The sequence below is a fragment of the Musa acuminata genome, chromosome BXJ1-6 (assembly GCF_036884655.1).
Source record: "Musa acuminata AAA Group cultivar baxijiao chromosome BXJ1-6, Cavendish_Baxijiao_AAA, whole genome shotgun sequence".
In the NCBI taxonomy this organism is placed as follows: domain Eukaryota; kingdom Viridiplantae; phylum Streptophyta; class Magnoliopsida; order Zingiberales; family Musaceae; genus Musa; species Musa acuminata.
In genome coordinates this window covers 44,755,864-44,777,931 of record NC_088332.1, presented here as the reverse complement: position 1 = coordinate 44,777,931, position 22,068 = coordinate 44,755,864, and the positions used below count along the sequence as shown (strand labels likewise).

The following is a 22,068-nucleotide window of genomic DNA, read 5'->3' as shown; positions in this document are numbered from 1 at the left end:
TTGATTTGTGTCGATGAATGATAGACTTCTTATTTTGAAATATCCATTATGTTTTATTCGGTTCATAAATAATTTAGATTGATAAGAAGGAACGCATAGTGTGTTATGTTATTGGAATAAATTAAATAAGATCTCATAAGTTGAGGGGTCGGGAGTTGATGATATCATTACATGTACTGGAATTTTTTTTGTTGACATGGGGAATTTAATGGATGATCTCATTTACAAAAATTATGCTCATTTTTAGAGCGTCGTCGCTAAAAGGCTAAAAGACTGTCATGAGGATGTTTAGAATTTGTTAATGATGTTTTAAAATTAATGTTTAATATTAATATACCTGACTTAACTAAATTATTGTGTTTTTTTTGTACTATTGCATTTGGAGGAATAAAAGAAGCTCGTTGGAAAAAAAATTAAAAAATTATTTATATCTTCCATACTGTCATGGACAATCATCGTTGCGTACACATAACACCTTCTCGATCGATCGTTCATCATTTTTGTTTGCTTGTAAATAATATTTAGTAATATATTTTATCTTATTTTTATAAGTTTTGTTTAAAACTTATGAGCAGAAATAATTTATAGGGCTGCAGAACAACCACATATTAGAATGGGTAAAACTATCCTAAATTGATCTAATTTTCAATGCGAACCAAAATATCAACTATCTCAATATCTTAGAATCACCAAATGGCACAAGGTTACATGAGCATTTGAGATAGTGTTAGGTATTAATTAGATTCACAAGTTCTCATATAATGCCTATGGAACTTACCAACGTGTCCTACACCCACGTTTATGAACTTGTGATAATTTATTTACCTTCTAAAATTCTTGTTTTCTCTTTCTTTTTTTTTTCTTCTTGCATACTAAGTGTTTGTTAAATTGCTCATAAAACTGTCCTCGAGATGTCGGGACTTGTCCGTCATTCATTTTTGGAACTAATCAATTTGCTCTTTTACAAGTCATTCAAAACCTAAGCGAGATTCAATTAAGCAATTCGACCAAATAACGAAAATTCATAATCTCACCATGTTGAAGTACCATAGTGACTTGAGCAAGATGAGGCAACTTGAATCATTGGCTCAAGCAACAATAGGTAGGTTGTAAGTGCAAACTTACTCTAAAGTTATTAGAGCTACTCAAGAGGAGCACGATAATAAAAATGACGAATAAGAAATTGGTTATTCTCCGTAAGTGGAGGAAGCATAATTTAAAGTACTAACTGAGAAGAGAAACTATAAGAAGAGGTTTACAACTATAGAAACCCATCTTGATATTCTCGTAGTGAGTCTAGAGGATGGCAACGAAAGTTTCTTTAGGTAGAAAACTCGTAAGAGGAGGAATGAGTCCCGAGTAGATAAATTAACGAAAGACACCAAAGACTTTATGTAGCACCTACACGAAGTCATAACGAAACTCATATCTAATATTACACTTGTGTTACTCTAATATAAAACTTGAAGGCACCCAAATCACATTGCTATGGGGGCGTTAGTTCGAAGGAATCTTGAGAATTTTTTGTTTGACATTGAACAATACTTTCAAATTATAAGGCAAGCATGATGATTTTAGGTCTACGAGGAACTTATTTATAGCAAAGGGAATAGAGTTTATGTTCTCTAAATAGATAATTTGAAATATGAACTCTTGAGAGAGTGACACAATTCCCTTTCGGTATATATCCGGGCATTCACCGAACGTTTATGTTTATACTTTTAAGTCCGAATTAACTATAATATATTTCCGATATCAAGTTTTTAGAGTTCATATATATTTTATATAAATCATAAAAGAAACTAAAAATAATATTTTAAATATATTATGTATTAAAATAAAAATATTGTTTTCTATAATGGTCTGTTTTATTATTTATATAAATATATGCTCACATATAAGTAAGTATATATAATCGATGAACTCAAAACTATTATTCTGCAAGCAAGCAAGACATGCCTTCAACCCATAACCCCTTCTTTCTCATTCAAAAGATCATCAAAACCCAGCCGATTCACCACCCCGCCACCACCTCCCTCATCTTCCGCCTCCTCATCGACGCCCACATCCGATCCCAGAAACCCTGCCCCGCCGCCCTCTACCTCGACCGAATGCTGCGTTGCGGCCTCACTCCACCTATCACCACCTTCAACCGGCTCCTCCACCTCCTCCTCGCATCCGACCTCCTCCACACCGCCTCCTCCCTCTTCCTCGACGCCAAGAACCGCGTCCCTTTGGACGCCTACAGCTTCGGCATTATGATCCGCGGCCTCTGCGACGCCGGACGCCTCGACGATGCTTCGAACTTGATGGAGGAGTTCGAGGCCGGCGGCTCGCCGCCCAGCGTGGTCATGTACACGACTTTGATCGATGGGTGCTTTAGAAGAGGCAGCTTTGATGCGGCGAGGCGATTGTTCGATCGGATGAAGGGACAAGGCGTGGCCCCCAATGAGTTCACTTACACCGTCATGATCAGCGGGTGCTTCAGGAACGGCTTCTCCAATGCCGGGTTCGAGCTGTATGACGAGATGAAGCGCGCGGGAGTCTTTCCCAATCTCTACACATACAATGTGTTGATGTCCCAGTGTTGCAAGAGTCAAGATCTGGTCTTCGCCTTTCAGTTGTTCGACGAAATGACGGAGAAGGGAGTGTTGCCGAATGTTGTGACGTATAACACACTAATCGGTGGGTTTTGTAGGCAAAGCATGGTAAAAGACGCGACGAAGTTGTTGGTGAGGATGAAGGATGCTGGACTGAGACCGAGTTTGGTAACTTATAATGTTCTCATCGACGGGTATTGCCGAGCAGGAAAGATGGTGAAAGCTTCTCGTGTATTGAACCAGATGAAGCAAAATGGTCATTCTCCGAGTACGATCACTTACAATGTACTCATCGATGGGTTTTCTCGAGCTGGAGATTTGGTAGGAGCAGCCAATGCCTATCGAGAAATGAAGGACAGGGGGTTAACCCCCACGAACGTAACTTACACAATCCTCATCGATGCTTTTGCTAGAGAAGATGACATGGACAGGGCTTTCGAGATGCATCGATCCATGGAGAGAGCGGGCTTGGCGGCAGATGCTCGCACATACGGTGTTTTAATGCGTGGTTTGTGCATGCAGGGTGAGATGAAGGATGCCCGGAAGCTGTTCGACGCAATGAACGACAAAGGGTTGAAACCGACTGATGTGATATATAACATGATGATTTATGGGTACTGTAGAGAGGGCAGTTCATACAGGGCGCTGAGGCTGCTGAGGGAGATGATAGGAAATGGAATGGTTCCCAATGCTGCAAGCTATGGTCTGACCATTCGTGTGCTTTGCAAGGATGGGAAGCGGCAAGAGGCCGAGGTTTTGCTGAGTAAAGTGATACACTCGGGCTTGCAGTCGTGTGAATCCATTAATGGAGCATTGTTTGACATGCAGTGACGGGATCACTTCACTTAATTTGGCCTCCCACACAGAAATCGAGACATGGGTCTCACCGTTCGTTCATCACGGCCGGTGGCCACCGCCGACGGCCCACCTGCTTAAGGAACTTGCTCAGCAGAATATACTTTGCAGCCCACTGCTCGGCGAGTTTCTGGTTTTTTGCTTCGGCGTACTTCCTCAAACCCTGCAATCTGCTCCCTGTTCTTTGCTTCGATCCTCTCCGGCGCCGCCTGCCGCTCCTCCCTGAGTGTCATCCTCCATCTTATCCCTCCTCTCTCAAGCCTTTTCTGATTCCAGCTGCAGCTCGAGCCTCTTCAGCCTCCATGACGCTTCCTTATTGTGCTTCATGCATGCTCGCCGCCCTTCTTCTAATTCTCTGCCACAGTCAACCAGCTCCGACATATGGTGGCCGTCCTCTGAACTGGTCATTCTAGGCACAGCGCAGTGCCGAGCACTTGTCCGTCCGAGGCCGTCGTCTACTCCTCGCTCGGCTTGAAACCAGGGCTTTGACCGACTGCGAAGGCGTTCTATGGGAGCCGGCATCGTTCGACAGCCACGGTGGAAGGAACAGCGTGGCCATGGCCAGTGGGAGAACGCGCCGATCTTGGACCAGCTTTTCTGCGAAGCTCTCGAAAACGCCGTCGTATTTGCCCCGCACGTCGATACGCTGCTCTCTCTTTCCTCCCTCTGCTGCGTCTCCCTGAAGACCTCCCACCACTTGCCGAGCCGCTTGGCCGTGCGTGACGGGATCTCGGCGGCGATCTCGTTCCACTATGGCCGTGGGAGATGGGAGTGATCTAACACGTTTGGCTTTCAGGGCAGAATCGAAATAAACTCCCAATAATCTAGATTTTGCTGACCGCAGGTGAGAATAAGAATCAGGAAATGTCTCAATTTGCTTTCGTTTTAATATTTTTCGGGCCATTTTATCGTCGGGCTGCCGCACGGTATGTTCACCACGGCTCATGGCGGATTCAAAGCGAAGGCTGGGTTCTGCTTACCGCAGGTCAGAATAAACGACGAGCAATTTCTAAGCCTGACGACGTTTTAAAATTTTTTGGGCCTCATTATCGGTTGACGGACTTTCGGTAAGTTCACCACAAGTCCGCTCACCGCAGATGCGAACAAGTGCAGTTTATCCTCATTCACACCTGCGGTGAGCGGTACAATGTTCGAATCGTTCAAGCTGCTTATCCTTTTATGGGGGTAGAATTTTCAACTCTCTATCATTTTGGTGCCCATTTTCTCATAATCATGTGAAATGTTGTGGCTTCATCCCTAATTTACACCATTCAACTTCACAATAGACCCGTATGTTGATTCGGAATCTTTGTAAGCTTGAGAGTTGGCATATACATAAGAATATAAGAAAAATTGAAAAAGCAGGGGGTGTTCATAAAGAAAATAGAAAAGTGGTAAAGAACATACGCATTCGTCAACTGCACAGCTGGGAGCAGAGTTCCTCTATCTGGGCTTCGGTTGCATTCGGCAAGAGGTAGCTACGGGCTCTTCTGTTTCCCCCACACATCAAGTTCAGGCTGTTCCCTTCTTGAGACGACTGCAAGAACAGGTAGCGGGGAGCCTTTTGTTGTTAGAGAACAGATGCAAACATCAAGCGTAACCTCCTTATATCTCTCTCTCTCTATCCAATCCATAAATATAATTAAGCCGTATCTCTCTATGGCCCCCCGTATTAGGATGCCATAGAACTTACATTCAATCACAGGGCTGGAAGCTTAGGCAATGGCATGCAATGTAGAATTGAGAAGGTTTAAGCATCATACCAAGCAAGAAATAGTGGATGATGAGCAACTCCTTATGGAGGTCGGCACGCAACTCAGGTAATGGCACCAAGAACAATAATCATTTGCGTTAACCCCTCGAAACAGCATAAGAATGCCAATGGTGAACCTGTAGGTTTTGAATTTTATCTCAGTGATCGAGAAGATAAGCCATGAAAGCACAAACCTTCAAGCAGTATGATATATACGAAGACACAAATAATGGATATGCTTATCGCGTTGAAGGTGGATTATGAAATCTCATTTAAGTCTTAACGATCAAGATGATTATACACTACCTGCATGGCTTACCGATAACATGTGGGCAGAAAGTTTATCGGTTTCCCAATAAAAGGTTTATTGTATGAACATTCTTCACCCCAGAACTCGTAAATTGAAAGCATTAGCTGTATCACTTACCCGACAATTAGAAGAATGGCAGCAGTGATCCATAGTATGTATTGATACAGCTTGTGCTTGTGTTTGACCGGAGTTGCAAGATATCCAGGTGGAACATTCTTTTGGGCAACCCACCCAAAGTGGGGGCGAATCAGGAGCACAAATCCAAGAAGAAATCCAGAAACAAATCCCCCAATATGAGCAAAGTTATCCACATGTGGTAGGACTCCAACAGCCAAGTTGATTGATATGATGAGCACAAGGGTAAACAGTGCTGCACACTGAAGAAAGAAGAATGTCAACAGCATTAAGAAATTTATAGGTATTTTCCAAGTCCAGAAGGTATCAGAAGCAGCATAGATTTCACTTCAATAAGAACTCTCCAATATCACCTTATTTGTGTAGATTGTCCAATTGGTTAATAGTTCAGAAAGCATGCCACCGAGCAATCCGAAAAGTGCACCAGAAGCACCTACAGAGATACTTGATTTGATGAACAGAGCAGACATCAAACTCCCACCAAATCCAGAAATAGTGTATAGCAGGCCGATCCGTGCTGCAAAAGGAAAGAAAATATTGAGATGCCCAGAACAAGACCGAAAGAACCCTCTCCCCTTAACAAATCCCAGAGTACTCAGTGATGCAGGAAAGCAGCTCAAGATACTCAACAAGTCTAGCTGTGTTTTCACTCGCATCACCAAAAGGCCAAATATGCTTTTATTGTAATAGTAATATGGATTTTGATCTCCCACATCTATCAACAGTATATGCTTAGCAATCATATATTATAAATTGAATTAACTGATCAGCATCGATATATACACCTAACACTATGACCACTCGTGTTAAAAATGACCTACAGTCCGTTTCAATCTATCCATGCTAACATCAAGAGTTTTATTTTCACACTTAACTCCATGTAAAAGGAGAAGAAATAAGAAAAATAGTAGAAAGTTGAACAATGACACAATAAACTAGAGAAAAAAAGTAGTAGTACTTTCCATATTTATACAGCTTATCTTCTAAAAGTTCCTTGATGTCTTGAAAACTCAACAATGGCAACTAGGAATACCTTGATAGTAAACAGGGAAGAATAGGGGACTCTATGTGCTTACTTTTTACTTCAATTATCCCATCATTAACCTCCAGATTATTCACCACCTTTGTCAATGGATCATCCACAATTTGTAAGGTTGACCATCACATAAAAGAGAAATTTTCAAACGGAAGCATCTAGATCTAGCGGTCCAACAAAGGCTTTTCCTTTAGGATAAACTGCCTAATTGGCAAATAAGTTTATTGTTGCTAATTGACTTTTCCGCAGATGGCATTGTTTTTGCATTATACGGAACACAGACATGCAATCTGGTATTGTTAGAAGCACTTGATCCGATAGTATAGGAGTCATGCATTATGTTGATGCTAGACGCTCAAACAAGATTAACCGAATCCCAGATCATAACTTCTTACAACTCAGATAGGATAAAGCACTAGAAGATTCATATTCAGGAATGCACAAACTAAACAAACACCCCTCTGCAACTCTATAGAGTCAACAGAGACATGCAGGTATATTCATATTTCTAACACACAATAAATCAAGGCCAAGGAAGTTTCAAATTTGGCTTCTCGTGAGTGGCCCTAATAAGGCAGAAGTTAACAAGCAAAATTGCAGATACACCAACATGCGATATACTATTGTTTGCATATCAGAAAAGCCAATTTATAGTTAGACTGCCACATACCAAATCCAAATTCTTGCTCAAGCCGAATTCCGATTAAAAGAAGACTCAACATATTGGCAAGCACATGGACGACTCCAGCATGTAGCCAAATGCAAGAAATCAGACGCCATCCTTGGTGTTCATGAACCACTTTACGCACATCTAAAGCACCCATCTTCTCCAACCTGAAAAATTGATCACATTTTTGTTAGTTAGATATCCTCTATAAGACACTAAATGTCGTAGAAGAAATAACAAATGTTTAACCATTTAATGTGCTGCATAGAATGATCCAACTTCATCAGTATTCACAATTTGACCGACGGGAAAGATCCATCCAAACTTCTAACATAAGCATAAAGCAGTTTCTGGAGCAGCAAGATTGGCAAATCCCTTATCACATTAACTCAAACCAAAGGTGGCAGTCATGGTAATTACATATCAAGCATGTTCCGATTACATATTCACGTATCATAAGCATAAAGTATTAGGGTCTCTAGTAGCACAGACAGAAAACAGATGTCTGAATTGGGACTTTTCCTCGTGCAACAGCAATCATATAGCCACCACGAAGGGTGCCACTTAGGATTCTTGCTTGCAAGACAAGAACCTAAAGACTCAAGTGCCCAAACACAGAATACACAGGAAATTTCACACATCATCACCTAATGAAACTGGTGGCAATCAGAAAGATGAATGCAAGGTTATGATTCTACAACCAAAACTATGTCAACTTTATCAATTCCAAGTTCCAACTCCAGCCAACCATTAGCTCCAGCATTTATACTCCATCCCCTCTCGATGACTACATCTCAGTACACTTTTTCTCTTACCACTAAAGTTGCATAATTATCTATCTACTCAAGAGAAGTTGTATGATTTAAATCAAGCCCAATTTACATAAACCATAACTATGATGGCATGCATAAAGCACAAAACAAGGCCACTAAACATTGCACAATCTGATAGCTATGAGAGTTTTAAGAACGAAGAAAGACACAGGAGGCGATCATCAGTTTACCGATGACAAATGTGGGTAAACGGTCAAGGCATCCATCAGCTTGAAAAACAAAATTGGAATTTTTCTGACAATCTCTAACTCCCAATTCCAATCCAACACATACACTCCTTCAGCTTCTCTTGACGATTTACATACAAGCACATAACATGTGATAAAAATCAAGCCATGTTTAAATGAAGCATAGCTGGAATAAGATAAAACTAAGGCGATCAAAACATGTACAACCAACCACTATATGAATTTTAGGATTAGAACATCAGCCTAATCCACTAATAGAAATAGGCCCATCCATCATCACGAGGATTCAATGCTCGAGAGATCAAACCCCCAATAATGCGATGACGAATCACGATTGTGACGAAATTAACAATAGCAGAAGCTTTCTTTTCTGTGAAAATAGAACAGAAAGACTTACGTTGAGGACGACGGCCCGAAGAGGGGATTCTCCTTCAGGGGCTGGAAGGCGAACCGGCCGAGAAAGACGGCAACGCAGTCCCCCATATAAGTCTTGGGGCAATCATTCTCGTACATGATGACGGCGAACACAACCAGGTTGGCCAGGACGAACGCCGGCACCAACCAGGGTGTCCACCTCCGGAACGGACGGTGCTCTGGCGGGGGCAGGCCCCGGCACCCCGGCGGCTGCGAGGCAGGGAACGGCGAAACGGCCGGATTCAAGTCGTTGTCCCCTTGCAGCCCCTGAACCTTGATCTCGATATCCGACGCACCAGATTCCCTCCCCATGCCTTATTACTGGATTATTGCGATGAAAAACAAATTAGTACGGGAAAAATCGATCCATTGTTTAAGGAGAAGAGGAAGAGGAGGAGGAGGTGAGCATCAGAGAGAAGAAAATGAAGAAAATTAGAAAAGGATTAGGGGATGGGATTACTTGCAATTGATGGAGGGGAGGAGAAGCGGCGGACGGCGAAGGTACGAAAGAAGAAGAAGAAGAAGAAGAAGAAGAGAGAGAGATCGTCGGTTTGGCGCGCTTTCTTCTATTGGGATATCTTCTGCCGGGGAAAATCTCAGCGGTGCGAAAGAATAAGAATTGGACGGGGGAGATCACATGTGTCGACAAAGACAGGGAACACACAACAGGGGTGGACGCAAACGAGGCCCGATAACGACGGCGGGCCACACACACCGAAGAGGATGCTTAGCGGTTAACTGAAAGGGACCTCCCACCTACGTCATCTCCCCCCCGTGACGTGGGCCCGTTCCCCGCTCGGTGGCTCGGGCGAGGCGGACCGTGTTGTCCAGGCCAGAAGACGCTTGCCGTCTTCGTCTTCCTGTCGTCGTCGTGTTGGTTGTGGCACGTGCCCGGCACGGACGTGGGTGCCCGCGCGGTCCGCCTACGACGCAGCCGGTAGCGGTTAAAGAATTAGCTGACCAACCCGCCAGTTAAGCTTAGGCAAGTGTTTGATGGGCCGAGCTTGACGAGCTTCAATGTTCGGGCCTGCGTTCATAGTGGAATGGCCCCAATGTCCGCCCTGGGCTTAACATTTCAAGACAAATTTCCTACAACACTATACCGTACAGAAAAAGGCGAGATTTGCCTTGAACAAACACCAGTTTCCAACATGGGATTTTTGGCAAGAAGAAGTCGCCAACAAAAATAGAATAGACATCATTCAGCAGATATTTGTGACGAAGGTGATATAAAAAAAACAAAAACAAACGGTATAATCACTTGGAAAGTGTCAACCAGTTTAGTTGTTAAAGAATTTTGACAGTTTATGCATTTGCCTTTTGTAAAAAAAAAAAAAACTTACCATAATATCCAATAAAGTACTATGCTCACTTGCCAATCTGATGATCCTTAACTGGAGAACGTTCCGACTCGAACAATCACTGATATCATCATTCTGATAAAAAAAATTATAAAAAACTCGGATACAAGAATTTGGTGAAACTATTCTCCCAACATTCAACCTTCAATTATTTTCAGTTATTTGTCAAAAGATATGTTACATCATTGTGGATGAGAGAAGTACTACTCAGAAAAATGTTTATGTTTTGTACACTCAGTCGACCACCAGCTCAAATGCTCTTAGAACTTGTCGCGCGCGCATATGATCACTAACTATAAATACATGACAATGCCACGCCCCTCGCTACTCGGTTTCAATGCCTGAAGCTGCCTCTTTTTTGATGTTTTCAACTGCCACAACTTCTTGTTTATCTGGAATACAAAATGTTGATGTCAGTAACATTAAAAAAACATATGAAAGATTCAAACTTACAGTGAACATTTCAAAGCACAGGAAGTAAAATTCCGTTACACAAAATACATTCCTTTCTACATTGTTGTTGCACAAAAGTAACATTCACAACACCTCTCCTAGTTTCAACCAAATCAATCATGAAATTTAGTTTCTCACTGTATGGATATGACTGACCACAAAGTTTCTATTGATCTATTTCCTTCAAACTGAAGTGCAGAAACTGAGAATACTGCCCGTTGAATAGCCATACATGCTGACGCCTCCCACCCCAGAAATAATGAGAAACACTGTAAAGAGTGTTTAACTTAAGTTTTTCTGAATTATAGTAAAGCAATAGTTGTAAAATAGTTTTCTGATTCAAAAACCATGCTGGGAAGATAAAACATAAAATCTATAGGTTCTCCATATCAACCTTTAACCGGTGCTGATCATGCATCACTTGCTTCGCTTGTGCTCTGACTTCTTCAGGATCAACTAGAGACCGAGGGCGCACAACAAAATCTAGAGGCAATGCTTCAGGGACAGAAACATGTTGTCTGGTTGCTGCCTGTCCAGTTCTTCGCAGACTACACCCAGACAAAAGAGAAGCTAATTATATATCTCATGATCAACATAGCTCCACTTAAATTCAATAACTGAGTGTTTCATCCAAAAATAGTAACAGTGCAAATAAGTGGTGGGTACTCTTACTTTGAAAGTTCATCCAGATCCAAGCGTATCCAGTTATCTTGAGATTCCAGTCTCCTTGCTTTAGTAAGGTGCCTTTATTTTCCCAAACAGATAGTATTTCAGAAAAGATATATCAAAGTAATAACATGAACATGCTAAAATCTTATAGAACTTTCCAGAACAAAGGGGTAAAACATAATAGATACTTCTGAGATGGTCGTCTGTATGGCTCTCTCTCTTCATCAGAAGTCCTCATATCCTCAAATCTAGTACTCTTGTTAAATATTGATCGACTCTGCACATGATTGTTTAAAAAGTCAAAAATAAATACATAACCAATCAACCTATGAATTATGGAAGACAAAGTTAACATCAAGAATATATATATATATATATATATCCTCAAAGTTATATATATATATATATATATATATATATATATATATATATATATATACATATATATACATATATACATATACTTATATATAAGGGACTATATTCGAATAAAATTAAAATCATGTTCTAAGAACTAGATCCAACTTGAAGGATAAAAAAATCTCATTACCCATCTATCAACCAATTCTTTAGCAAGTTTTCTATTGGAAGTTGTCTCCTCATCTGATTTTGATAAGAACATTATCACCTGCATGCAGAAAATTTAGAATTGGTAAAAACCTCATGAAAATTCAGAGATGGTGTCCACTAAGAGGATGGCATCATAATTATCACTCACCTTCCCGATACCACTTCTTTTTAGTTGTTCTCTTCTGTCACACTGCTCTAGATCAATAGGAAACTGCACGGTAAAAGCACATTGTCATGATTACATGCAATTAACCAAACGATGTAAACAAGGATTCATTATCCTGCATTATTCCAGAAACTTTCACATTGCTATGAATAACCCAGAAAAGATCTCTGACAAGCATATGATAGGAAATATCATGTTCCCAACTCACAAAAATAAAAGAAAGAAAGTTTCATAAGCTAAAGATGGGGCATCATACATACATCGGAAAGTACTTTTAGTATGGCAGTTCGGACATTCATATTCGGAAAACTTCCATCAGGCAAGGGTTCGAGCCAATTTTTCAGAAGAGATAATACTCCATGATCCAAGAAATCTTGCTGAAGTGTTTTCCTGTATATTGGGGAAATCTCAAGATGTCAGCAAGACAAAATGTATCAAATGAACACGTCCTGATGGTTTGAAACAACAGCACTTTCTTTACCATAGAAATCTTACTTAGAGAGGGCCTCAACAAGTAATGGCAGCTTCCTGAGTTTGTTAATGGCTGGTTTGTTCTGCCTGTTCAGCTCAGCATCTTCTTCAGTCACCACCTCTAATTCAGCCATAACGTGTTCAACAAGCAAAGATATTTCAGCATGGGACTTCTCATTTTTCTTCTTTTTCCCTCCCCCATTAAATAGTTGCTGAATTTCATCATCTTCTTCACCCTCTTCTGCCTGAAAGAAACCAAAAACAATGAAAATGCATAATACAAACAAACCAGTTCCATGTATCACTAACTGCCTGAGGATGAGCAACTCTCGCACTAAATAAATGCCTTCAGCTTTAGGTATATGGTTATAATAGAAACCAATGTAAATGCATATAAAAACAAAGTGGTTCAATCTGTTACTAACTCATACAATTGTTAGCTTTTGAAGTGTATCAAGCAAATGCATTCTACATATATTTTCTTCTTTATTTTCCATATTTATAAAATTGCTTTTAAGATAAATTTGATAATAAATTCCTGCACTTACAAATCAAAGAATTGTCATGCAGTAGACGAAACAATTTTTTTTTAATGCATAAACACTTGTTTTTAACCGAATGGAAAAGATACTTTCAGACCTCGATTGCATGCATATGCAAGTGATAACAGAAGCTGAATATTGAGTATATATGAACACTCTAGTCAAATCAATCAAAGATAAGTGTCTAGAAGTATACACCATAAACACGAGATAAAAGTGCAGCTGATAGTATAGCTTTGTCAATCAAAGTATTCATCTGTACAGTTTGCTGCTTACCAAAACAATAAAAAGAAATGGCATTCAGATGTCATTGCTTTAAAATAAATTCTAGAAATCAATCAAGAAAAAGTATGACTCGCTAAAAGCAAATTAAGTAATAAAGAAGACAACCGCGGAAGAAATTAGAAATTTTCGAAAAGCATATTCAGACCTCTAATTCGCCTCTGGCTATAGTGTTCCTTGATCCACTCCCCACTTTTCCCTGCTTGGTGGACGGCGTTCCCTTCCTCTTCTTCTTCAACGACAGCTCTACGTTCCCCGACTTATCCAATCCTTCGTCGCCGAACGCCGCCATGGGGCCGCCACTGCAATGCGGCGGGCCCTCGTTCGCGCCCTTCATTATAAGCCTCTTCCTCGGCTTGCCGCCCTTGCACTCGTTGGCAGAATCCATCACCGGCGTCGGTGAGCGGCCCCACCGCCAGGACCTCCCGTCAACGTTGCCGTCGTCGTCGACGCGATCGGCCGGCTTCAGGGAGCGCTCCCGACAGGACGGCATGTCCGAAACCATCAATGTCTCACCATCCTCGTCCAGAAAGCTGCCAAAAGAAAAAAATCAAGACCAAGCATCCCAGAAGCGAAGGAAGGAAGTGTAACCAAGGTTTCAATCCAAAAACGTACCCATCATTGCCAAAGGCCATGGCCGAGAAGACAGTGAGAAGGCGAGAAGACACACTCGACGAGGAGGACAGAGCGAGGAGTATATATGGAAGTGAAACCCGAGTCCGAGGCGGATACGGATTTCCTCTGGGTTTCGGAATTAATTATTCCTTGTGGAATTAGGATACACGCACAATACCTCTCGGCTGCAATCACTGTCGTCGTTTCGCGTGATCAGAAGGGCTAATGATCGATTCTTGTTTTTGTGATATTACGCGTCAACAAGGTATTCGATACATGTCCTGCGACCGGTACTCATTTCGATATCTCCATTATAAGAACATATTCTACTTTGATTTCTTCTGCGAATTCGATCGAAAGGAAACGAATTGTCTCTTTCAGATGAGCCAGCAGATGAACAAGAAACGAAATCGACCAACGGGATGCATCACGAAGACGTACGAAAGAGAAATCAGTCATCAGAGAAGAATTGCTGGAGTGCGGAAAGATGGGAACAAGAACCCGATGCCAAGATCGGCAAACGATAAAGATCTGTACCTTTTACTCTGTCAGGTCGAATTCGAGTGGGAGAACAGAGTGACCGTCCTTGGAAATGAGTTGCGTCCTCGCACTCTTTTGGATCGGACTCGTTCTTCTCTTCCATCTCGCGGAGCTCATCCTCGTCGAAGAAAAAATCGAACAGCGGGTGAAGACTCTTGTTCATCTCGTTGTCCTCGCACCACGAAACATGGGAAGCAAGTCGAAAGCCGCTCATTCTTTTGTCAGGAAAACCAAAGGAAACGCGAAGAAATCATAATGCTTGGATCAACTCGAAGGAACAGAACCGAAATGAATCCAAGAAGCACCTTCGTCGTGGGAGAACCGTGACATGGAGCGGGCTCTCCCAACGCCTTCGATTCACAGGTGCTACCAACGGAGAACGAACAGGCGCGACAAGAATCACGGAAACAAAGAACAAATTGCTCAAGATTGCTCATATTTCTTGGCGATCTTGGAAGAGGAAGCGGGAGGATTCAGACGAGGTAGGGGAAGAAACCCGAGATGGCGAGTGAGGAAGGGCGACGGGTTCGTAGACGTCGGATCTGAGATCGCGGATGCGGTATGGGCGTGTGCCGGGGGACACGGATGAGACGAGAGGACCGCTTACTTGGCCGTCTGTGACTGGCTCTCTGAGGAGTGGGCCCGAATGCGTCAGACTAAACTCTAACGTGCAGCTTGGAGAGTTCTTTACCTCCCATGATCCTGACTCGCCAAGCATACGTTGCTGGGTCAAAGGCTTCATTATATTTGGCCACGATGACGACAAGGAAAGCATTCAGTTCACAAAAGCAAATAACAGGCATAATATCAAACACCTTATATGCAAAGTTGTAGGTGGCCGTGCTCGAGGCTTCATGTAATATATTGAAAGATAAGACTTCTCGAGCGAGGAAGAAAGTCGCATCACGTTTTCCTGGAGTTCCACTCGTTTGCTTTGAACATTGTTTTATTAGGGGTGCAAACCATCTCATAGCTTTAACGGCTCCATCCAATGTATCAGCCGACCTGCGCCGAGGCTCCCACGTCGACACAAATTAAACATTCCTATCGGCGGTCAAACTCGCGTCTTCCTCGTCGCTCTCGGCTTCCCGTTGCAGAAAGGGCGAGCCAAGTATGGACTTGGAATCCTACTGCTCAATATGCCTTCATATACATAAAGGCGAGGTCGACTACTGATCAAAGTGCCTCGATTAGGGTAAGACGGGAGCTTCCTTGTGGTGATAGATTCTGTAGCCAAGGTGACGTCTTTTTGATGATTTTGGCCTTCCTCTTTCTTGTCGATTACTTTGTTTCTGCCGGCTGTCACTTCCATGGATTCCGTGGATCCATTCGCTTTTAGTTTGCTTGTTCCTTGTCATTTCGTGCTTTCGTTCAGGCGATGTTCGATGGCATATCTAATTTGCAGCTTTGGCTTGCTCTGCTTCATCTGTGTTCCTGTTTGAAGATCCAAACTGACATCTTTCGTTTCTTTTAGATCTTGGTCGTGCTATTATTTGCCTTCCTCTCTTGTTTTTGTTGATCGGGCTTGGGGTGATAGATCGGAAAAATAGTGAACTTTGGGAAATTTTGGTGCAGAGGATGATGAGAAGTCAGTAGCCATGGGAACTGGAATTCGAGATCTGCGAGGAGCGATGAACGGGTTCAAGCATGACCAGCTCTTCCCTGGTCCAATCACTGCCGATGGTCTCAAACTCAAAGGGCTGCCGCCACCGACGACCGCCGCCTACCTGGATGGCTTCATCGATATGCAAGATGGTCCTTTTCTTCAGGCCCCTTCTGATTCTGCCTTGAATGCGAGTGCTCCGCGTTCGTTCAAGGATGATCTCTTTACCGAGGAGGACGCCTTGAACAGCTTAGATTTGGGAGGACAGCAGCAATCGTCGAACCACCGGAGTAGCCGGCTCGACCTCCCAGATGACCATCCTGGTCTCCCGCCCTCGGTCTGCACTCCAAACGCCAACGTTTCGCCAGTGACCGAGACAGGTACCCTGGACGACTCTGAGATCTTCTCTGATATCGGTCTCAACTACATTAGTCAGATGCTCATGGAGGAGAACACCGATGATAAGTTTGATGTCTATCTAGAGAACCCAGCCCTCTTTGATCCAGAGGATACCTTCCTTGAGATCTTACGTGAGAACTTGACAGCTTCACCTGGTCAACCACCATTATGTTCCAGCCATTTCTCTGACAGCCCGGATGGTGACCACCATGGGAGCTCCGGTAGCAGCACGGTCATGGACAACAGCCACTCGTATGATGCCCCAGAGACTCGTCCTGTCCCTATCGATGACTCCCCGCAGTCTTCGTTTTCCTTCGTGAATAGCTTCGGTGATATCTTAGAAGGGGTGGAGGAATCTCTTCTGAGCACTCTTGTAGCTCCTGATCTGCCTGCCGACAGCCAACCCGCGTGGCAATTCCAGGGAGGGATTGAGGAGGCACATAAATTCCTTCCGAGCAATGATAAGTTGGCGATCAACTTAGAAGCCAATAATTTCTACCTACCACAAGTGCCAAATGAGGGGACGAGACTGGTCGAGGTCAACGCAGAGGGTGGAGTCAGTGAACATGCAGTTCATCCGTCGAGAGGTCGGAAAAACCGGCATGGCGAGGATCTGGATTTGGAGGAGGGAAGGAGCATCAAACAATCTGCTGTCTTCTCCGGGGAGACCGGTCGCACCAAATTGTTTGATGAGGTTTTCCTGTGCAGCGGGGGGAGTTGCACCAAGGCCGTTGACAAATTCCGAGAAAGATCGCAGAACGAAGCAAGTAAAGTCTCTCACGGCAGTCGTTCCAAAGGCAGGAAGGGTCGAGGGAAGAAGCAACCGAAGAGGGAGGTGGTGGATCTAAGTACTCTCCTGACCCATTGCGCTCATGCCGTGGCCGCAGATGATCATCGAAGCGCAAATGAGTTGCTGAAGCAGATCAGACAGCACTCCTCGCCTTTTGGAGACGCAAACCAGAGGTTGGCTCATTGGTTCGCCGACGGCCTGCAGGCTCGCCTCGCCGGTACAGGGAGCCAGATCTACCATTCCTTGACGGCAAAACGGATTCCCGTCACCGACGTCCTGAAAGCTTACCAGCTTTACATGGCTGTCTGTCCTTTCAGGAAGGTCTCCCATTTCTTTGCGACGCAGACCATCCTCAATGTGGCAGAGAAGGCAACGAGGTTGCACATCATAGATTTCGGCATGTACTACGGATTCCAGTGGCCATGTTTCCTGCAACGCCTCTCTTCTCGGCCTGATGGCCCTCCGAAGGTTCGGATGACCGGCATCGACGTCCCCAGGCATGGATTCCGCCCGACCGAGCTGATCGACGAAACGGGGCGTCGCTTAGCCGATTACGCATCCAGCTTCCGCATCCCTTTCGAGTTCCGCTCGATTGCAGCGGCCAAGTGGGATGACATCCGAGTGGAGGACCTCGACCTTCGTGACGACGAGGTGGTCGTCGTCAACTGTTTGTACCGGTTCAAGAACCTGTTGGACGAGACGGTGGTGGTGGATAACCCGAGGGACAAGGTGTTGAACACCATAAGAAAGATCAACCCGGATGTGTTCGTTCACGGTGTCGTCAATGGCACGTACAGCGCTCCGTTCTTCGTCATCCGCTTCAGGGAAGCTTTGTTCCACTATTCTTCCTTGTTCGACATGATCGGGACGAATGCGCCACAGGAGGATGAATCGAGGCAGCTGATCGAGAAGGTCCTCTTCGGCCGAGAGGCGCTCAACGTCCTTGCCTGCGAGGGCACGGAGAGGTTGGAGAGGCCGGAGACTTACAAGCAGTGGCATGTGAGGAACCTGAGGGCGGGGTTCGTGCAGCTTCCATTGAACCGCGACATCGTGAAGAATGCGACGGATAAGATGAAGTCCTGCTACCACAAGGACTTCGTCGTGGACGAAGACAAGCGGTGGCTGCTGCAAGGGTGGAAAGGGCGTATCGTTTATGCCTTATCGACATGGAAATCCAATAGTTCCTACTAGATTTGCTTCTAATTCTTTGCGTCTTTGTAGCATACGACGTGAATGAAGTTTCATTTTGCATCGTTCGTTCGTGGAAACTTTTGCCTCTCTCGTTGAAGAAACACTCCATCGTCTACCAAAAATAAAATCACCAGTCAAACCACGAACGAATGCAGCAAAGTCAACTTCCTTTTTTCATGCGCAAACAAGAGTTGTCTCGATCACAACAGATGCAGCAAAGTCAAAGCGGCAAACATCTGGAAAAGATAATAACAAGACAAAGGTGGCAATGAATGCCGTCGACACCTCCGACCTCGTCTCTTCCGCAAGTGCACGACATAGATTTCACGAAGATAAACACGGAGAAATCTGTGCTAAAAGCAGCCAGACATCGAAATCTCATCCTGCAGCTATATAAATTATGTTTCAATCTTATTGCATGCGCTAAGGGAGAAGATGGCGCTATCAAGGCATCATTCTGCTGTCTTTATATTTAATAATAAATTATATATATTATGAAATATCGAAAAGATATCAACAAAGTCGTTGTAGTATAGTGGTGAGTATTCCCGCCTGTCACGTGGGTGACCTGGGTTCGATCCCCGGCAACGGCGACATTGTTTTTTTATTATTATATACGGCCTTATGTCTAATTTTTCACTTATAACAATAACGAAATTATCCTCTTTTACTAATTTTAAAATTAAAATTTTGCCTTATCTTTTGCTCAATTTGTCTTACTTTCGATAAATTTATAATAATAATAATAAATTATCGACTTATCGTTAAGAATGGATATATAGTTCCTTTTATAGTCTAATGGATGATCATTAAGTTGAGACGATGATAATTATACATAGTTTTATATTATTATATTTATGACATCATGTCTAATGTTTCACCTGTAACAATAATTAACAATAACTAAATTATTCAGTTTTATTAATAATTTTAATAATAATAATAATATCCCTGGCAACGGCGATATGTTTTTTGTATTGTTATATATGGCATTATGTCTAATTTTTCACCTATAACAATAACGAAATTATCCTCGTTTACTAATTTTAAATTGAAATTTTGCTTTATCTTTTGCACAATTTGTTTTACTTTTGGTTTTGATAAATTTATAATAATAAATAAATAAATAAATTATTGATTTATCATTGAGAATGGATATATAGTTCTTTTTATAGTCTAATGGATGATCATTGAGTTGAGACGATGATAATTATACATAGTTTTATATTATTATATTTATGACCTCATGTCTAATGTTTTACCTGTAATGATAATTAACAATAACTAAATTATTCAGTTTTATTAATAATTTTAATAATAATAATAATTAGTAATGAACCGTCGACTTATGCTCATGTGCTAAGTCTTTTTATAGTATAATAAGCGATCGTTGAATTAAGACATGATAATTATATATATATATATATATATATATATATATATATATATATATATATATATATATATATATATATATATATATATATATATATATATATATATATATATATATATGTTGAATCTCGTATTTTGATGATGAAACCACTTGATATGTGTTTATAATTTAAACTAGATTTTGAGTGATGCATGTCTACTCGATCAGGATTAGAACACAGGAGGAATTGACATTGCGCCGGAAGAGATCACATCAAGATATTGGACGGCAGAAGGCTTCGAACGTCGGGCATCGGGCCAAGGAGAGCGAAATTGCGCCAAGGATATCGGGGTTGCGGAGGTCAACCGTCGATTGGGCAACAAGCCGCAAGAGAGGACGATGCACCGAAGAATCGGACGAAGTGCCAACCAATGACGTGTCGGGCAACAGAATGTCAATTTGCGTTGTAATAATTGTCTTGATCGGAGTAGAGTTTTAGCTTGTGTTTGCAGGATTAACTACGATAATGACGAAGACATAAAGCAAAACAAAGTGTCGGAGTCAAGCATGAAGGATTCATTGCGAGTTCGAGAGTTCGACGGAAGTCCGAAGGTTCGTCGGGAATGCTGCCGGAACTAGCCGAGAATGAGTAGGGAGCTTGCCGAAGGGTTTTTCGGAAGCTCGCCGAAAGGTTCGTTGGAAGTTCGCGGAGCTTGCCGAAGAAGCTCGTTGGAACTCGTCAAGATCAAATCGTGAAGTCTAGGAGCTTGCCGGGAGTCCGCAGAATGGTTTCCGAGAGTTTATCGGAAAACCGTCAGAAGTTCATCGGAAGCTCGCCGGAAGAAGTCTTGACTTACGGACTTTGTAATAGCTTAGAAAATGTCTTTAAATTCGTAGTTAGCATGTTACTTAGGGTTAGGATTAAGTGTTAATCCTATAAACCAAGTAGGGGCCAATTGGGCTCTAGTTCGGACTGGTTTGGGCCAATTTTGGAGCCCAACCAGTGAGCTGAAATAGTGTAGGCGGTGGCACCGCCTGGCTAGGCGGTGGCACCGCCAGCATCGGGAACCAAAGAGAATTCAAATTTTGGAGCCCAAATTTGAATCCTCTTGAGGCCTATAAATACCCCTCAAATCTCAGTTGAGACTACAACCTTTTGAAAAACAATAGTTTGAGTTAAGAGCCTTAGAATAGTCTTTGCAAGCCTTGTTTTTCATATTGCTTAAGTGTTCATCTCCTCCCATCTTGTTGAAAAGAATTGTAAAAGTGTGAACCACTTGTAAAGGTTGTAAGAGGGGTATTAGTCCTTCCCCTATAAGAAATTTGTTAGTGGAAGTTGGAAGCCTCTTCGAAGAAAGCTTCGCAAGTGGATGTAGGTCATTTTGACCGAACCACTTTAAAAACTACTGTGTTATCTGGTTTGCATCCTACTCTTGTCATTTACATACTGCAAACTTTTCTACTTAGTTACTACGCTTCCATAAGTTTCTAAGTTATCAAGCTTCTAAAATCGGTTTCCATTGATATTGCTTTTCATCGTACGAAAGATTTATCAAAACCGAAGTTTTAATCCGCTGCACTAATTCACCTCCCCTCTTGGTGTCGCTCCGATCCTAACAATATATATATTATTTGACCATCAATAGAATCATCAAAACTATAATTACGAGATAACGATCTTATCGAGTCAGCTTCTCCGTCATCACCGTGTCATCGACCGCGTTAGGTCAAGTTGACCTCATAGAATGAGTGGGTATTGAGTCCGACATGACGTGTCAGACGAGTGGGTGTGAATGACATAAGCGATGACCCATATGAGTACAGTGTAAAGGCATCTTGCTGTTCAGGGAGATAGTAGCACGAGAGTGAGACAACGGAGTTTGAAATTGATGGTGGTTTTCAACACGCTAATGAAGCTTAGTATCATGTCATGGTTCCATCAACAATCACACAATTGGTAGCAAAAGAACACAGTTTGACCTGATGGTCAACTCGTAAAGAGGAGAAAGACTTTTTGTATATACATTTATATATTCATTTCTTTTTGACCGAAGAGACAGAAATCTGTTCACAGAAGTTTTTTAAACGACATGTCCACTCTTCTTTGATTCTGATTAATATCACTGGAATTTGCATAAATCTGATACATTCCCAATTAAAGTTTGAAAGATTTGATTCACTATAAGACCATTACTTAGTCACACTCTCTTGCATGGAGTCTTCACTGTAACAGTTAACCTACAGCCTGTG

At 42.4% G+C, this 22,068-nt stretch overlaps 4 protein-coding genes and 1 pseudogene across 8 annotated transcripts; 2 read left to right on the top strand and 3 right to left on the bottom strand.

Moving 5' to 3' along the window:
• The first annotated feature begins 1,954 nt into the window (after positions 1 to 1,954).
• Positions 1,955 to 4,337, top strand: LOC103990164 (pentatricopeptide repeat-containing protein At4g11690). The gene has a single exon (XM_009409218.3). The coding sequence runs from the start codon at positions 1,956 to 1,958 to the stop codon at positions 3,429 to 3,431; it is 1,476 nt and encodes a 491-aa protein (XP_009407493.2). The 5' UTR covers position 1,955; the 3' UTR covers positions 3,432 to 4,337.
• On the bottom strand, positions 3,190 to 4,401 carry LOC135677579 (protein rough sheath 2 homolog; annotated as a pseudogene).
• A 336-nt stretch (positions 4,402 to 4,737) lies between these two features.
• Positions 4,738 to 9,381, bottom strand: LOC103990165 (RHOMBOID-like protein 2). Its single transcript, XM_009409219.3, has 7 exons — positions 9,252 to 9,381; positions 8,775 to 9,112; positions 7,360 to 7,523; positions 6,007 to 6,170; positions 5,636 to 5,895; positions 5,219 to 5,345; positions 4,738 to 4,992 (listed from the first exon to the last, which is right to left on the bottom strand). Exons 2-7 carry the CDS (start codon positions 9,101 to 9,103, stop codon positions 4,870 to 4,872), a joined length of 1,167 nt encoding a protein of 388 aa, XP_009407494.2. The 5' UTR covers positions 9,104 to 9,112; positions 9,252 to 9,381; the 3' UTR covers positions 4,738 to 4,869.
• An 835-nt stretch (positions 9,382 to 10,216) lies between these two features.
• LOC135677278 (protein IWS1 homolog 1-like) lies at positions 10,217 to 15,156 on the bottom strand. Of its 4 annotated transcripts, XM_065189421.1 has the most exons (13): positions 14,766 to 15,156; positions 14,458 to 14,675; positions 13,921 to 14,294; positions 13,454 to 13,838; positions 12,506 to 12,726; positions 12,271 to 12,400; positions 11,993 to 12,055; positions 11,825 to 11,902; positions 11,463 to 11,551; positions 11,278 to 11,349; positions 11,000 to 11,153; positions 10,762 to 10,874; positions 10,217 to 10,544 (listed from the first exon to the last, which is right to left on the bottom strand). In XM_065189421.1, coding segments are annotated over exons 3-13 (1,326 nt in total). In that variant the 5' UTR covers positions 13,941 to 14,294; positions 14,458 to 14,675; positions 14,766 to 15,156; the 3' UTR covers positions 10,217 to 10,543. The 4 variants fall into 4 exon arrangements, with proteins under 4 accessions (XP_065045493.1, XP_065045492.1, XP_065045494.1 ...); XM_065189420.1 differs by having other exon boundaries at positions 14,458 to 15,156; XM_065189422.1 differs by having other exon boundaries at positions 13,921 to 14,261; positions 14,458 to 15,156.
• A 153-nt stretch (positions 15,157 to 15,309) lies between these two features.
• Positions 15,310 to 18,505, top strand: LOC103990168 (scarecrow-like protein 9). Of its 2 annotated transcripts, none has more exons than XM_009409223.3 (2): positions 15,310 to 15,698; positions 16,036 to 18,505. In XM_009409223.3, the coding sequence occupies exons 1-2, from the start codon at positions 15,452 to 15,454 to the stop codon at positions 18,441 to 18,443; spliced, it is 2,655 nt and encodes an 884-aa protein (XP_009407498.3). In that variant the 5' UTR covers positions 15,310 to 15,451; the 3' UTR covers positions 18,444 to 18,505. The 2 variants fall into 2 exon arrangements, with proteins under 2 accessions (XP_009407498.3, XP_009407500.2); XM_009409225.3 differs by having other exon boundaries at positions 15,520 to 15,655.
• The last annotated feature ends 3,563 nt before the right edge of the window (positions 18,506 to 22,068 follow it).

Bases quoted from the DNA above. Each gene is read 5' to 3' on its own strand.
- LOC103990164 (XM_009409218.3), top strand. From the start codon at position 1,956: ATGCCTTCAACCCATAACCCCTTCTTTCTCATTCAAAAGATCATCAAA.
- LOC103990165 (XM_009409219.3), bottom strand. From the start codon at position 9,103: ATGGGGAGGGAATCTGGTGCGTCGGATATCGAGATCAAGGTTCAGGGG. The intron at 7,524-8,774 runs GTAAGTCTTTCT...TCAATTTTTCAG, and splicing joins TTCGGGCCGTCGTCCTCAAC to GTTGGAGAAGATGGGTGCTT. The intron at 6,171-7,359 runs GTATGTGGCAGT...TTCCTTTTGCAG, and splicing joins TGAGCAAGAATTTGGATTTG to CACGGATCGGCCTGCTATAC.
- LOC135677278 (XM_065189420.1), bottom strand. From the start codon at position 13,940: ATGGCCTTTGGCAATGATGG. The intron at 12,056-12,270 runs GTATGTATGATG...TTTACCGTGCAG, and splicing joins TACTAAAAGTACTTTCCGAT to TTTCCTATTGATCTAGAGCA. The intron at 10,875-10,999 runs GTTGATATGGAG...CACTCTTTACAG, and splicing joins ATGATCAGCACCGGTTAAAG to TGTTTCTCATTATTTCTGGG.
- LOC103990168 (XM_009409223.3), top strand. From the start codon at position 15,452: ATGTATCAGCCGACCTGCGCCGAGGCTCCCACGTCGACACAAATTAAA. The intron at 15,699-16,035 runs GTGACGTCTTTT...ATTTTGGTGCAG, and splicing joins TGATAGATTCTGTAGCCAAG to AGGATGATGAGAAGTCAGTA.